The sequence below is a fragment of the Cupressus sempervirens genome, chromosome 10 (assembly GCF_028749045.1).
Source record: "Cupressus sempervirens isolate cs-2001-9-10 chromosome 10, ASM2874904v1, whole genome shotgun sequence".
In the NCBI taxonomy this organism is placed as follows: Eukaryota; Viridiplantae; Streptophyta; class Pinopsida; order Cupressales; family Cupressaceae; genus Cupressus; species Cupressus sempervirens.
In genome coordinates this window covers 519,338,117-519,353,320 of record NC_143127.1, presented here as the reverse complement: position 1 = coordinate 519,353,320, position 15,204 = coordinate 519,338,117, and the positions used below count along the sequence as shown (strand labels likewise).

The 15,204-nt window shown below is 37.2% G+C and overlaps 1 protein-coding gene across 2 annotated transcripts in view; it reads left to right on the top strand.

The window, feature by feature from the left end:
- The window catches only part of RMI1 (recQ-mediated instability protein (DUF1767)), a 314,057-nt gene that overhangs the window by 249,419 nt on the left and 49,434 nt on the right, over nt 1-15,204 (top strand). For both annotated transcript variants that reach the window (XM_089807777.1, XM_089807778.1), the window contains exons 6-7: nt 3,591-3,701; nt 3,833-3,961. In XM_089807777.1, the coding sequence (XP_089663903.1) occupies nt 3,591-3,701; nt 3,833-3,961 (240 nt within the window). The remainder of the gene's footprint in view (nt 1-3,590; nt 3,702-3,832; nt 3,962-15,204) is intronic.

The following is a 15,204-nucleotide window of genomic DNA, read 5'->3' as shown; positions in this document are numbered from 1 at the left end:
AACTACATCATGATTGTGTGTTGTAGAGAATGAGAGAGAAGCATCTCTTATAAAGAGATGAGAAGAGGAGTTATTTGTAACTCCCACGTGAATGATTGCCACGTTTATAAGTGTGTGCATAACAAGTTTCATAATCCTCTTAAGGAGGAATAAACTATTTTCCTTAATAAAGGAATTACAAAAAAGACTTGTCCTCACATGTGGATTAGAGGACAAACAACATAAGGGATACCTTGATTTATTCCATTTAATAAACACAACCAAGAAAAGATTACCAATTCTAACAAAAATTAGATTAAAATTATTTAAACATATATAATCTATTAGCAATAAAATAATATTTAATACAATTAAAAAGTAATAAAATTACAACGAATGAATAAATAAATAAAGTACAAGAGAGAATATTGTAGAAAGTATGTTAACTTTCTAAATAGGATTTACTAATTAATGATAATAATAAAAAGTTAACAAATAATATAATATAGAATAATATAAATTAATTAAATCTAATGAAAACTCAAGAGACATGTAATAAAAAGACATGACTCCTTCAAATTAATATATCAACGGGAGGAGAGTTTATTTTAAAGAGGAAGGAAAGGAAGAGGAAAAGTTAGGAGATAAAGAAGGATTAATGGAAGAGGAAACAAATGAGAAAAAAACAAGGAAGTGACTTTTCAATTGGTTGCAATGATGAAAGGATGTGACTCTTCAAAAATATTTTAATTATGAATGGTTGCGACTCTTCAAAAATATTGTAATTATGAACTGTTTTGACTTTTTAAATTATTTTTTCTCTGACTTTTCATAAGGATATAGATGACAAATAAAACAAGATTTATAAATTACCATTGAATAAAAAAGAAGAAGAATTGTATCAAAAGGAAGAATTAGAACAAGTTAACAAAAGAGATTAATCTCCAACCCCTCAACATATATTTAATGTGAGAAGAAAGGCAACTCAAGATTGCTACTAAAAAATGTATCATTCTTGGATGACATTCTTCCCCTCATGACTGGGTATGAATAAAGGATGGAAGTTGTGTGATCCAAGTTCTATTATGATATATTAGGGGATCCCATTGTATATTGAGTTTTCACTCAAGGACATGTAGCTAGTTGTTTTCCAAGATAGAAAAAAGTATTTGAAATGGCAAATTCATCTTCTTTCTTTTTAGCAAGGAGAGTGCAAGCGGTCCAAAAGGTCCTATATGCTCGCCACATATATTTCTCTTTAGCATGGCTTTTTTCTAATTACCAATCCAATAGTCTTGAAAGGATTGTGAGATATTTTTTATGGTCAGATGGGCTAGGTAATCAAAAGAGGCATTATAAGGCATCATAGAGGTATGCATATAAGGCATGTTATATATTTCAATTTTTCTTTACACACACGCACACACATATATGAGTAGATTATTATCAATCGAAAAAGAATAATAATTGGATGATTATTTAAAATTTAATTTTGTGTTTATTAAATTAATATAAAGAAATAATGGATCATGTCCCGTAGTACTGGTGTAGGGACTGTACTCATCTCAATAGGAATGGCTACGTGGTAGTGTAGTGATTGGGGTCGTCTCTATATGAATGGATAAATTTGGATAAATGAAAACCTAGGTGGCATGGGTATGCGTACCCACACCCGTGGACCACGTACCCACATACCCAAGAATCAAGTACATGTACTCCAATGATGCGGTACTTAGTGGAGAGCATCATAGCTTAAGAGCTTGATTAAGATTTTTTATTCCGTTTTCAGTTTTTTTTTTGTGTATTAGCTTGTTGTTTATCAAGCTCAATTCAATACGTAATCAATTTGAAACTTTAAACTTTATCATTGTTCATGCCTGAAGTTTATTATTTGCAATATGTTATTGTTATATGATTTATGATCTTGTTCATGTTTCAAGTCTTCCTTCTCTGTTATGTATCTAAACATTTATGATATATTATTATTACAATTACAAACATATTTTAAATCTGAATCTGAAAACAATACGTTAAATTTGAAAACTTTATTGTTGTTCTTGTTTTGAAGAACCATTGTCATGACTCATAATTTCAGATTTTCTATAAATATTAAATTATATTAGAAAATAGTTTGACGGGCCCAAGCACCCCCATCCCTTATTTTCAAAAATAGTCGTAGCTGTATCCGTACTCATAGTGTTAGTGCACAAGGTTAGTACAACCTCGTATGAATGGCTATAGTGCTAGTGCAAGAAATTAGTACAATCTCGTACGAATCGGCTAGATGTGAATTATGTAAGGACCGAAACTTTCCGTTGATGTCGACACATGCATGTGTTAAGGACCTTGGACAAAGGTTGCCTCTTCTAGGAAGGACCTTACAGGAAACACTCCATAGCAGACAAAAAAGTAATCGAGGGTGGTGCTAGAATTGATGATATATCATTCAAGACCTAGAGATCTTTAGAAGGGTTAACAATCCCAATTTGGAGATGTCTTTAAGGTTTGGGGTTAAGATAGAAGGTAGAATAGTAAATTTTGAGTGTTCAAGTCTAATATTTATTTTGCAGCTAATATTTGTCCCAAGCTAGCTCTAATAGTGGGGACATTACAAATTAATATAATGAGTATTTATATTTTGGACATTTAATTTTTGATAAGTGAGCTTTTTATATGCTTCATCTTAATATTATGATTACATATTTAGGGTGGGGTAGCCGTAGACAACCCCCATTTTGTAAGAAAAAATATCTTATTAAATATAGAGATTTCAACAATAAAAATAAAACAGAATGCTTGCATTTGAAAAATTTGATACATATGGAGCACTATTGGGTTGATCTATCAATCCTTTATCTAATTTTATCCTATGAATTTGAGCCCTTAATTAGATGAAGTAAAACTTACAAATGCAAGCTGCTAAATAAAGAACTGCTATACAAAAACTGGAAAGAAAGCAATACATAAGTAACTGCTTAATATGTCCTGTCATGAATAAAGGTGTCAGGAATGGAACTGCTGCTCTACTTGACAATGCTGTGCATAAGTGCACCTAGGTTTCACATGAGGCGTCGTGAAGGTTGTGTTCTGGTGTACCATAACCTCACTGCCATTGAAACAGCACATCTTCCTGGACTTATTCCCTATATTCTAAAGTGATTTACAACAAATAAATCTATGGATTTTAGTAGGTGTGTGTTTTTGGACTATTTTTTGAGACTAAGGATGTTACTGCTCATATTTATGCAAAAATTGATGTATTGGATTCTTTTCATTTCTCTTCCCATTGCAGTTGTTTAATAATTATAACTAACAGTCATGTTGTAACTGTGCATTGTTGATATTGTTACAGTGGACACATTCTATTCTCTTTGTTGTCTTGACTTTGAAGCTTTGAAGAGACACCAATTTTTACAGCTCTATTGTTATTTTGAACACAAATTGATTTGAGTGTGATTGTATATGAATTTGCAACTGGTAATTGACTAAAGTTGTAAGAATCTAGAGCTTCTTATAGAACTGAAATTTGTTTAAATTGGAATATGTTTTAGTTTGAAGTGATATGACTATTTTTCCATAAAATTATTAATGACATTACATGCTTCTTGTAGTGCATTTTGACCGGAGTAAAGGAATTTCAGTTTAAGGAACGTGATAAATTTGAGCTTTATGTTTACATTGATGATGGAAGCCTTATTTCAGAGGTTCTGATTGACCATAAGGTGTGTTTGAAGCATTTATAAGATTTGTCATGCTTATTTTCTTTATATAGTTTCAGGTGTAAATAGACATCGTGGTTTGTAGCTATTGAATTATTGATGCATTTATTGTTTCCCTTAACTGAAATGGTTAGGTAGTGCATAACATAATTGGGCACTCACCAAGAGAGGTCACCGCATTGCTGACAAGTGGTGATCAACATCGCGTTGAAGCTATAAAGGAGGCCATGAAGAGTTTCCAAGTACTTTTGAGAAAATTTGAGGTAGCTATTTTTTCATGTAATGTTCTAGGCTTCTACAGTTCCAATTTTAATGAAAAAGTCAGTAAATTAAAGTGTGCATTGTCCAATCTCCAATTGGTATATTGTTGTTTTTCTGTTGAAAAGTAGTTTGTTAATCACTGAGAATCAGAACTACAGAACCAGAAAGCTACCATACATAAACTACACCAGTTACTATGAACAAACAGGAACCCCAACACAATAGTCGCCCAAGATTAAAATCAAAAAACCACCTAATCCAATCCTAATAAGCCCACACCTGCTAGTGCTAAAAGGAGGGTTCATTGACGCCCAATTGAACCAACAACCAATTACCCATGAGAATCTTCCATAACCAACCTTTCCAACCTTTGTTGCCATTTACATTTGTCTGACCTTGGATTTGCTAGTTTGTTTGTTACTCATTTGAATTCGGTTCGATTTTGACCTGAAGTTTGCGCTTGTCTGAATCATTCGGTCAAAAATCGCTGTGCAGGACTCTGGATGACTGTGGGTCGAATTCCTGTGAATGTTGAAAATTAAAAAACGAACCCAAATCAAATACTCAATGAATGACCATTAAATGACACGGCCTTGACTTTTCAACACAATTTTAAAAGTTTTTTAAATGGTTCCAACCCTAAAACAACAATTATCAAACCATTTTTTGGTAAAATGATGACATTGTTATTCACATGACATTTTTTTGGGCCATTGTTGGTATTGAAAGGCATTTTCTGGTGTTTGGAGGCCATTTTTGGTGTTGTTGTTTGCAGATTGTTGGCATTCAGGATGTTGTATTGCACAAAGTCTTGACCACGTGTGCCATTCAAGGTGTGGAGTTGTCGTTGATGCAGCCTGCAGGCAAAGTCTTGACTGCATGTACATGACTTGAGTCGCGATTGCATTAACATAACCTGTTTCCAAAGCAGTCATGCACAGCCCAAAGGTTTGAGGTATGTTCAAATATTTAAAATATCTAAAATAATATTGAGTACAATCATTTAAAACCCTTAATTTTTTTTAAAACCCTTAAAAATATCTTTAAAACAATCTTCAAAACTCGGGATTGGATGTGAGATGATTTTCACTGTATTTATAATAAATATTGGATTGGATTCATTGCTAAATAGTTTTCTATTTTCTTGTCCTTTTTATGATTGTTTGGAGCAGTCTCAACATTCATGAAATAGGCACAGGTAACACCATATTTGGAGCAGACTCTTCAGACTATCAGTTCATAATTTCATAGTAAGATTCAAAAGTATTCAATGTTATTGTAAACAAGTAGAGCAATGCTACATATATTAGACCGTGGTTTCTGAAGAGCTGTGTGTTGTTTGTAGATTCAAAGAATGGCTGCAAGTTCTTCTAGCTTAGGAAATTCCAACTTCAAAATAGACAGATGCCCTCCACTATGGAAATATGTGGAAATGATTGAACCAATGGCAAGTGGAAGGTTATATGTGGATTTGTAGCCATTGCAAAAGGAATTTTGTAGCTCTTATAGTAGAGTTAAAGAACATTTGTGCTTTATTCATCAAAAAGGCATTCAATTTTGTATAGGGAAGCTAAAAGTTGATGGGGTGCTACCTAAGACCTTTCTTCCAAACCACATGGTGAACAAAAATATTCAAGGACAAAAACAAGTAGACGAAGCAATTGGAAGGGAAACTTCTCATCTTTTGCAAAATGCTAGGGAAAAAAAACCATCATCTCTGTCTTCAACTTCTACTCCCAATGAACCACCCACAGAGGGCCATCCCTTGCGTGCTCCTCAAGTATTGGTTGCAAACAAGCAAGCAATGGGGCCCTCGATAACATCTTTTCAAAATGAAGCTAGAGACATTGCCAACGAAGCCATAGCGAGATGCATCTATGCATGTGGATTGGCGTTTAATGCAATGTTACCCCGAGTTTCTGAGACAAAGATGGTAGGGGACAACGGAAAGGGCCATCCCTTGTGTGTTCCTCAAGCACTGGTTGCAAATAAGATAGCAATGAGGCCCATGGAAACATCTTTTCAAAATGAAGTTGGAGAAATTGCCAAGGTAGCCATATCGAGATGCATCTATGCATGTGGATTGGTGTTTAATGCAATGTTACCTCGAGTGTTCGAGATGAAGACAGTAGGGGATGATGGGATGGGTTTTTTCGGACAGCACACATTATTGCCAATTTCGGAGATGGAGACGAGAGAAGGACAACAAACAGGGATGACTATGTAAATATAAGGAAATATCAAAATATACACTGAAATTTGCAAATATACATGTCATTCACATGAAATTAAACATCATAGAACCTTAACACACACCATTGATGCCATCTCAAGAATAATATTAATAACCGATTCAATACTCAATATGTATTAAAATTTAACTCTAGTCTATTATGCATTCATAAAATAGTTACAATTGTCAATATGCTTATGAATATGTGAACAAAAATATAAGTTTAACAATGAAAAATATCATAAAAATCTGAAAATCTAAATACGCCTAAAGGCTCGAGGGCTGCCATAAAGTTTTATCATCATGTTCAAGTTCAACATAAAAAACAAATATAGAAAAATGAAGCAGATTGTTGCTCCTATTCTGCTTCTACCGCCATGGCATCAAAACCAGAGTCCTCATCCTCACTATCATGTTCTATAGGAAGTGTAATCTCATTCAATGGAAGCCCAACCAATCTCGGTGTTGTCTCATCCTCACCCATCTGGGCCACATCCTCACGATCAACACCCCATCGCAAAGCTGGAGTGTGCCTATTCTTTGCTTGTTTAGAGGTAAGTTTATTCCTCTTGACAGTATATAAATGAATATGTCAACCAATTCCTTTTTGCAATCGAGGAACTAGCAACCTAAGGAGGCAAGTGGCAAGTATTTTCAACTCTAGTGTATCTCTTCCATGTTAGGTTCACCATCCAGTAGGATCTTTTTGTGCCAAAACCATTATATCCAAACTCACTTGTAGATTACTCAAGTTTGGGCCGCGAAGTTTGGGGAAGTCAAGGATTTGTGCATGAAGAGTAGAGGCCTCTCCAGCTAGATATATCTTATTGAAGGCTTTTGTGAAGCCATCTAATACTTTAAGATCATCACACGAGGCCCCCTTCCATCCAACTTTGCATACCATTTGGGATTTAGAGAAAATGCTACCATATGAAGCAGGGTATTCATTATGCTCCACCTCCGCATCACAGTAGGCCTAACATGTTCCTCATAAAACTCTAATGTAGGATCCTTTGCTGTAACAATTTTTTTTATCTTCCCCAATATGTTTTCAAATATCTTATATATCTCTCCAAGAGTAGTAAAGTGAATATGCACATATCTAATGACATGTACAATAGGTGTTATAACAGAGCAAAGATATTTGCAAGATGCAAACAAAAATTAATATTGGAGTTAAATTTTTTAAGTTAGTATGAAAATCAATAAGAAAAAGACTAACATTTAATTTAAAAATCAGCAACTTACCTTATTATGGACCACCAATTGTCATCAAGGACCCTTTTCTTCACCAATTTTCCTTTAGAGGATCTAGAATTGCACCAGCAAGTCCACTCTAGATTCACCAACATCAGTTGGTGGGCCTTGTGCACCTCAACCATTCTCTCCATCAAAATGAAGCATGTGCAATACTTATAGATAAAATTATAAATTAAAATAAACATTAAACACATTACATGCAAGTCTGTAACAATAATTTAAAATTTAAAATTTAAATAAATAAAGTAAACTAAACTATAATTAAAATTGACATACCTTGTCTCAACTGGTTTGAGGAACTCCTTAGATAAGGACATGATCAGAGCAAGTGAATTGTAGTAGTTGGATCTAAACATTTGCACTTATCTAATTTCTAACACCACCTATTTCACCCAATAAATATTCTCTGTCCTTCAATGCATTTTTCAATGCATGGACACAATAAGGGGCCCAAAAGATGTGCTTGTAAGCCTCTACCATCAAATAGGTTGATTCACACATGCGCGCAAAATCTATGATCACCTATACTACATTAGTTGACCCGACCTCTATGACAGCCCTGAAAATGGTGAACTGGAACTCTACAAATGATATTGATGAGTAGAGCAGCCTGTCTTAGCCCAACTACATTTCATACTCTTAAACAATGACGCTATCTTAGAATACTCATTACCTAGGATGATGGTTCGTAGCTTATGATCACTAGGGGTACAAATGAGGGATTCATGGTCAATATATCTTTCACCATTTGTTTAAAATAAGTGAAACGGGCTAACATGAAATGAGATGCCATTAACAACAAAGAATCTACCAATGGATGCCTCACAAACTTCCTTTTCTTGTGCATTAAAGAAACTTTCCATTGAGCCCTTTTCACCAGTACCCATCTTTTTCTTTCCTTTTCTCTCAATAGGGGTGCCCCTAGTACCAATGACAGATGACTCACACCTAGATGATTGTCACTATACAAGAGAGATGGTGATGGCATTGTCAAATTTTGTCCCCCAATTTTAGCCTCTAAGTACAATCTTTAGCACTCTAATCTCTCTTATTCAGTCAAGTTAGGACAAACTTCAACTCCTCATCTTGCAATACCTAAAAAGTGTCACTTCACCCTTGTATACGTAATGATCTAAACCTATAATGTGAGAGGATTCAACAAAATAACCAACATAAAGTAGAGAATGCTGTTATGTCGAGCTAAGTATTCAAATTCTTTTGTTATGCTGATGGCAGTTGGGGCTAATATAAAGATGTGGGAAGATAATACATAGAACAAACTAAATGCATCTCACTACTCATTCATTCAATCATAGATATTTCAATTAATTGACATAGGAAGAGAACATATTAACTAGTGCATAAATGTATAGCCACCTAACTAGAAAAAGCAATGACAGATGTAACTCAAGTTCAAATGCAAGGTTGTAGGAGGAGGCACCTGAAGCTAACACTTGCTCACGCAACCCTCAAAACTCCATACACCATACATGTGTCTAGAGATGGTGTTACTTACGATACATGTGCAATGGATAGTAATACCAGTTGCAGCCGTCCATGTCCTTGATTTTTGGGTGGTGGGTCTGTAGGTAATGACTGTTAAGTAATCCACCCAAAATGGTGTAACTGGAGAAAGTGCATTTAGAAACTTATAGCAAACATGTCCTTCCAACGGTTATGAACTTTTCTGTACCTTATAGCATTTACCTGATTCTGTACGTAGCCGACTGCTCTACTGTCGTGGATTTCGACTGGTAGTGATTCAAGCTCCTTAATTAGACCCTACACGTTATACTACTGCTTCTCCTATGCTTGTTAGCGATTTGTATTTCCTTCCATCATCCATAGCTATAGATAATAACTGTATAATTTTCCCAGTTAGAAATAAAGATTTCCAAGTGATTCTATTGCCCCCTCGACTTGGCTTCTGAAGTAGACATTGAATAGTATAAACTGAAATCTTGTACTTGAACTTGTAACAATTTCATAGAGATATCGGGGCTACATCCAATCTCCCACTTCTCCTTAAGGGGTTTCGTCCTTAAGAGTAATCAGTCACATTAAAGTAACTTGTTTGTATTTTATCAATATTAAATCTCATGGTGTCAAACCCAATGTAGCTCCACGCTTTTATAACCTCGATGTGTGGGAAGACACAAAAAACTAGGTAATGTGGGATAAAAAGTCGATTTCATCTTCTAGTCACTTAAGTTACTTTTGTCATGAAGTGATTTTAAATCATAAAGTAACTTTATAAAATAAAGTGACTTAACTATAGGAAGCGCCGCACTTAAAATTCTCCCAAACAAAACGAAATAAAATCTTGTGACTAACTGGCATCCTCAAAATAAATGCGGTCAGCCTATCCGGATGGAAAGATAGACCAACAAGGTGCCAAAAAGCCTAGTGCGGAGAAGGGAACATTTCAGTACTCCCTTCCCAGGATTGCTTGCCCTCAAGCAATTTGAGAGCCAGATGTTGCAGGATTGCTTCGCCATCCCTAGTGGCATTTTCATACGGCAAATCCTTCTAGCGAATTAAATGCTCCTTGATGGAACTATTACACAGCTTCCTTTCTCTGACCTTAGTCACCTCTATTGGAACCAAAACTAGCTTCCCTTCTACATCAAGTGGGGGCGATCTAGTGGAGGGCACTACATGCTGGCCAATCACTTTCTTGAGGCAAGAAATGTGGAAAACGTTATGAATTTTGTTGTCATCTGGCAAGTCCAGCTCATAAGCAACCTCTCCCACCCTCCGAGTAATGCAATAGGGACCATAAAATCTAGGCTGAAGCTTTTCAGATCCACTCTTCTTCAAGGAGCTCTTTCTATAAGGTTGGAGATGAAGGTAAACCATGTCACCCAACTCAAAATTTTGCTCTATCCTACAACGATCAACGTACATCTTTTGCTGATTCTGAGCTTGAATAATGTTCTCCTGAAGAGATCTAAGAATGTCATGCTGATCCTAAATCCAATCTCCAACTAGCAGTGCTTTGCTGTCCTGCAAAGCCAGATCTACGAATAATAGAGGTTCACTGCCATAGAGAGCTCGAAACGATGTCATCTAGATGGACATGTGGTAGGAGGACTTGTAGGAGTACTCCTCTATATATAATTGCTTAACCCAAGCTCTCTGATGCCCTACTACATAATTCCAAAGATAACCCTCCACCCATTTGTTCACTATCTTTGCCTGTCCATCCGTCTGTGGGTGGTAACTTGTGTTGGGTGTCAACTCCATACCTGCCAATCTGAATAGTTCTTGACAAAATGTGCTGAGAAATTTTCTATCCTTGTCGCTTACAATGGTTCAAGGGAGACCATGTAGCCTGTCGAAAAAATAAGTCTGCTACCTGAGAGGCCGACCAATCTGATGCTATAGCAAAAAAGTGAGCAAACTTAGTCAATATATCAACAACCACAAAAATGGAATCTCTGCCCTACACTCTCGACAATCCTATAATAAAGTCCATGGAGATACTCTCCCATTTCTGTGTTGGAATAGGAACGGGTTGCAATAATCCAACTGGAAACTCGTGCTCTGACTTCTTCTGTTGACAAGTTTGGCATCCTTTGACATGTTGAAGGACATCATCCTTGAGGCCCTTCCAAGAAAACCTTTCCTTGACTTGGCTATAAGTTTTGAAGAAACTTGGGTGTTTGGTTGATGGTGCATCATGAAGAGTCTCCATGATTTTTCCCTTGAGTTGAGACTCTGGTACGAGATAGATCTTATCCTTATAAAAAATCACATCATCAATTACTTTGTACCTGCTATCTTGGAGTTGCCCATCCATGATCTGATACACTAGAGCATTCTTAGAGTACTCAACCAGCAACTGAGACTTTTAATCTGCCGATATCCCGGAAATTACACAACACTCTTCTACTGAAGGTCTTCTAGAAAGCATATCAGCAACTATATTGTTCATACCTGTAACATACTTGATGTCAAAATCATAGGCCTGAATCTTGCTGACCTATTTTTGGTGTCTTTCATTAAGAACCTTTTGTTCTAAGAAGTATTGCAAACTGTTGTGTTTTGTCTTAACTAATAATTTGCCACCCACCAAGTATTGTTTAAACTTGGCCAAAGCGTGCATAATGGCTAACATCTCCTTATCATAGGTGGAGTATAACTTCTTATAGTCCTTGAGTTTCCTACTCTCGTAAGCTATTGGATGCCTATCCTACATCAGAACCACGTCAATTTCGCTCTCTGAAGCATCACACTCTAGGACAAAAGGGCGAGAGAATCAAGAAGGGCCAAAATCGAACATGTGCTCATCACCTTTTTGAGCTTATCAAAGGTCACCTCTGCATCATCTATCCCCCTGAATGCCCCTTCTTGTGTGAGATTGGTGATGGGAACTGTTGTCTGAGAGAAGCCTCTAGCGAACCTCCTGTAATAAGAGCAAAGACCAAGGAAGCCTCTCAAATTTGACACGTTCCTCGGAGGTGGCCAATCTAGGATTGCCTGTATCTTTTCTTGGTGTACCTTCACTCCATTTGCACTAATCATGTGTCCAAGGTAAAGAATCTAAGTCAAACCAAACTCACACTTCGACTCCATCGCAAATAGTGAGTGCTCCTCCATAATGCTAAGTACCCCATCTAGGTGCTACAAATGCTCCTCCCAAGTTCTGCTGAAAACCAGGATATCATCAAAAATACCAACATTCTCTTGTGCAACTGTTTTCTAAAAATATGTTTCGTGCATGACTAAAACATGATCGGCAAATTGGTGAGACCAAATGGCATAACCAAGAACTCATAGTGTCCATAGTGACATTGGAAAGTTGTCTTATGCACATCATCCTCCCAAACCCTTATCTGATGGTATCTAGATCTAAGATCTATCTTCGAGAAATAGACTACCCCGTGTAATTCATGTAGTAAGTCATAAATGTGAAGAATAGGATACCTATTCTTAATGGTTTTCTTGTTGAGAGTGCGGTAATCAATACACATGTGAAGAGTGCTATCGTTCTTCACCAAAACTTTCGAAGAAGCAAAGGGGTTGGAGCTAGGTTTGATGCGTCCCATGTCGAAGATTTCCTTAATCATCCTTTCTATATCTTCTTTGTAGTGCTTAGGATGATGATAAGGGGTGGTAATGATAGGTTTGGCACCCTCCTCCAACTCAATGATATGCCCACACCCTTTGTCTGGGGGAATGCCCAGGGGAATATCCTCAAAAACCCTCTTATGCCCCGCTTAATGTCAAAATGAAGTTGTTGTCTTGAACTTAATGAAGCCTCAGAGGAAATGAAACAGTGTGCTACCCACTCCATGTCATCATGCCTCATAATAGCCTCCATCTTGTGAGCTGAAATCAACCTAGGTTCACTCTCTGTCATGGTCTTGAGAATCACTTGCCGGTCATCTTGTAAGAATTCTAGCTGCATCTTATCATGATCAACTGTGTACTTGCCGATAGTCTGCAACCATTGTCTTGCCAGCATGGCGTCTAATCCATCCAAATCAACCACATAAAAATCTGCCTCTAGAAGGAAGTCATCAAAGTGAATCAATAGCCTTGGTACTTTCCCTGTGCACCTCAGTCTATCGCCTCATGCCACTCTAACCTTGAACTCGGGTATATCTTCAACCTGTAACTTCCTCTTTGAAACCTAGTGTGTGCTTATGAAGTTATGTGATGCACCTGTATCTAAAAGACACAATATGTTGCCCTCTAACTACACCCTTAAAGTGAAACGGGTGACCTGTGGGATCGCGAGAAAGGGAAGCTATGATAGGAGATTGTTCCAGAGTGGATTTCTTCTTCCTCTCTTTAGGAGGCTGCTCCTTATTCTCTTTCTCATCGCTGCCATCAACATTGCTGCCCTCCTGCTGCTCACCCTCCTCTTCCGACAAGACTTCGACACAATGTATTTTACCTTTGCCAAGGCATCTGTGATCCAGTGTCCAAGGCTCCCTGCAAGTGAAGCATAGCTTCTTCCTCCTAAGTTCATTCCGAGTCTCAAAGTCCAATCTAGATGGGGTAGTCTTATGTTGGTTCTTTTTCTGGAATGAAGTAGACCCCTTATAAGGTTTCTTAAGAGGCGGTAGTATTGAAGAAGGTGTCTAGATTGTGTGCGATCTTAATGGCATCATCTAGAGTGTTTGGTTTAAGAGCCTTGACCAACCTCTAAATCTGTCCTGTAAGCCCTCAGTGAACAACATTACCTTCCGCTGTTCTGTCATATCTGGAACCATCATTGAAATCTAATGAAACTCATCAATTTCTAGAGATCCACCTTGTCGCAATTGCGCCAAATCCTTGTAGTAGACCTCAATGACCTTTTTGTCAAAACGGGTGATCAACTTAGAGCTGAAAATCTCATAAGATGTAATGAGACCATGATCCTGGGTGACTAGCCCATGATGCCACCGATCATATGCTGCTTCCTCTATATGCATTGTAGCTAATCTAATGGGTTCTATCTCTGACATGGGCTTAAGTGTTAGGTAGGTGTCTAGTTTGTGAATCCAAGCTTTAGAGGATGTCTCATTGCTGCCATCACAAGTGAGAAGAGATTCCATGCTTCAAGTCCCTATTTTGAGCCGTAGGCCTCCTATCTTCCTGTGGTCTCTCTGTCTCCCTTTTCTAATTCATGTATTGAACAAAACTCAAATCCTGTTTAATTTGATCAAGGAACATATCCCTTTCATCGTACATAGCCATAACATTATCCGAAAGTAAGCCTGGTGTAATGGGTTGGGCTTCTTCTTCCTTGGCATAAATTGTAGCAAAAATGGGCATCAGTGGCTTGTTAGTATTCCGTGTGGGGGCCCTAGCAGCTTGGGGTGATCTTGCCACACTAATGCCTCCACTGTGATGACTTGGTGCTCTCTTGTGAGTCGGACCTAGCTGCTACATAGCACTTGTAAGCTGCCGAAGTGCAGCAACGATAGTGTTCTGTCCATCTCTAATAGCTCACAAGGTTTCCCTCACTTCCCATTCTTGTTCATTCTCATTATAAGCCATTTGAGTGTCTTGTACCTGTGCAATCTGTTTAACCTGTTCACCCTGTTCAACCTATATGTTTGTCCTAAAGGTTAACTCCTTGTCAACTGAGTAACTATCCTCAATATCAATCTGGTCTGAAGATCTTCTTGTTCAGAACGGATGTGACTAAACCTATATGGTTTCTTATTCATGCCTGTTTGATATTATTCCTATTAAATCTAGCCTCCAACGAAATAATTACCCAGAAGTCGGTAGGTCTTGTGGCTTTGAGACCACTTAATGATCTAAACCTGTAATGTAAGAGGATTCAGGAAAATGACCAACATAAAGGAGAGAATGTTGTTATGTCGAGCTAAGTATTTGAACTCTTCTATTATGTTGATGGCAGTTGGGTCTAATACAAAGATGTGGGAACATAATACATTGAACAAACTACATGCATTTAACTACTCATTCATTTAATCACAAATATTTTAATTAACCTGCATAAGAAGAGAACATATCAACTAGTGTGCAAACTTATAGCCACCCAACTAGAAAAAGAAATGACAGGCGTAACACAAGTTCAAACACAAGGTAGTAGGAGGAGGCACCTGAAGCTAACACCTGCTCATGGGACCCTTAGAACTCCTTGCAACATACACGTGTTTGGAGATGCTGTTGCCTAGGTACATGTGCAATGGATAGTAATACTAGTTGCAACAATTCATGTCCTTGATTTTTGGGTGATGGGTTTGCAAGTAATGACTGTTAAGTAATCCACCCGAAATGGCA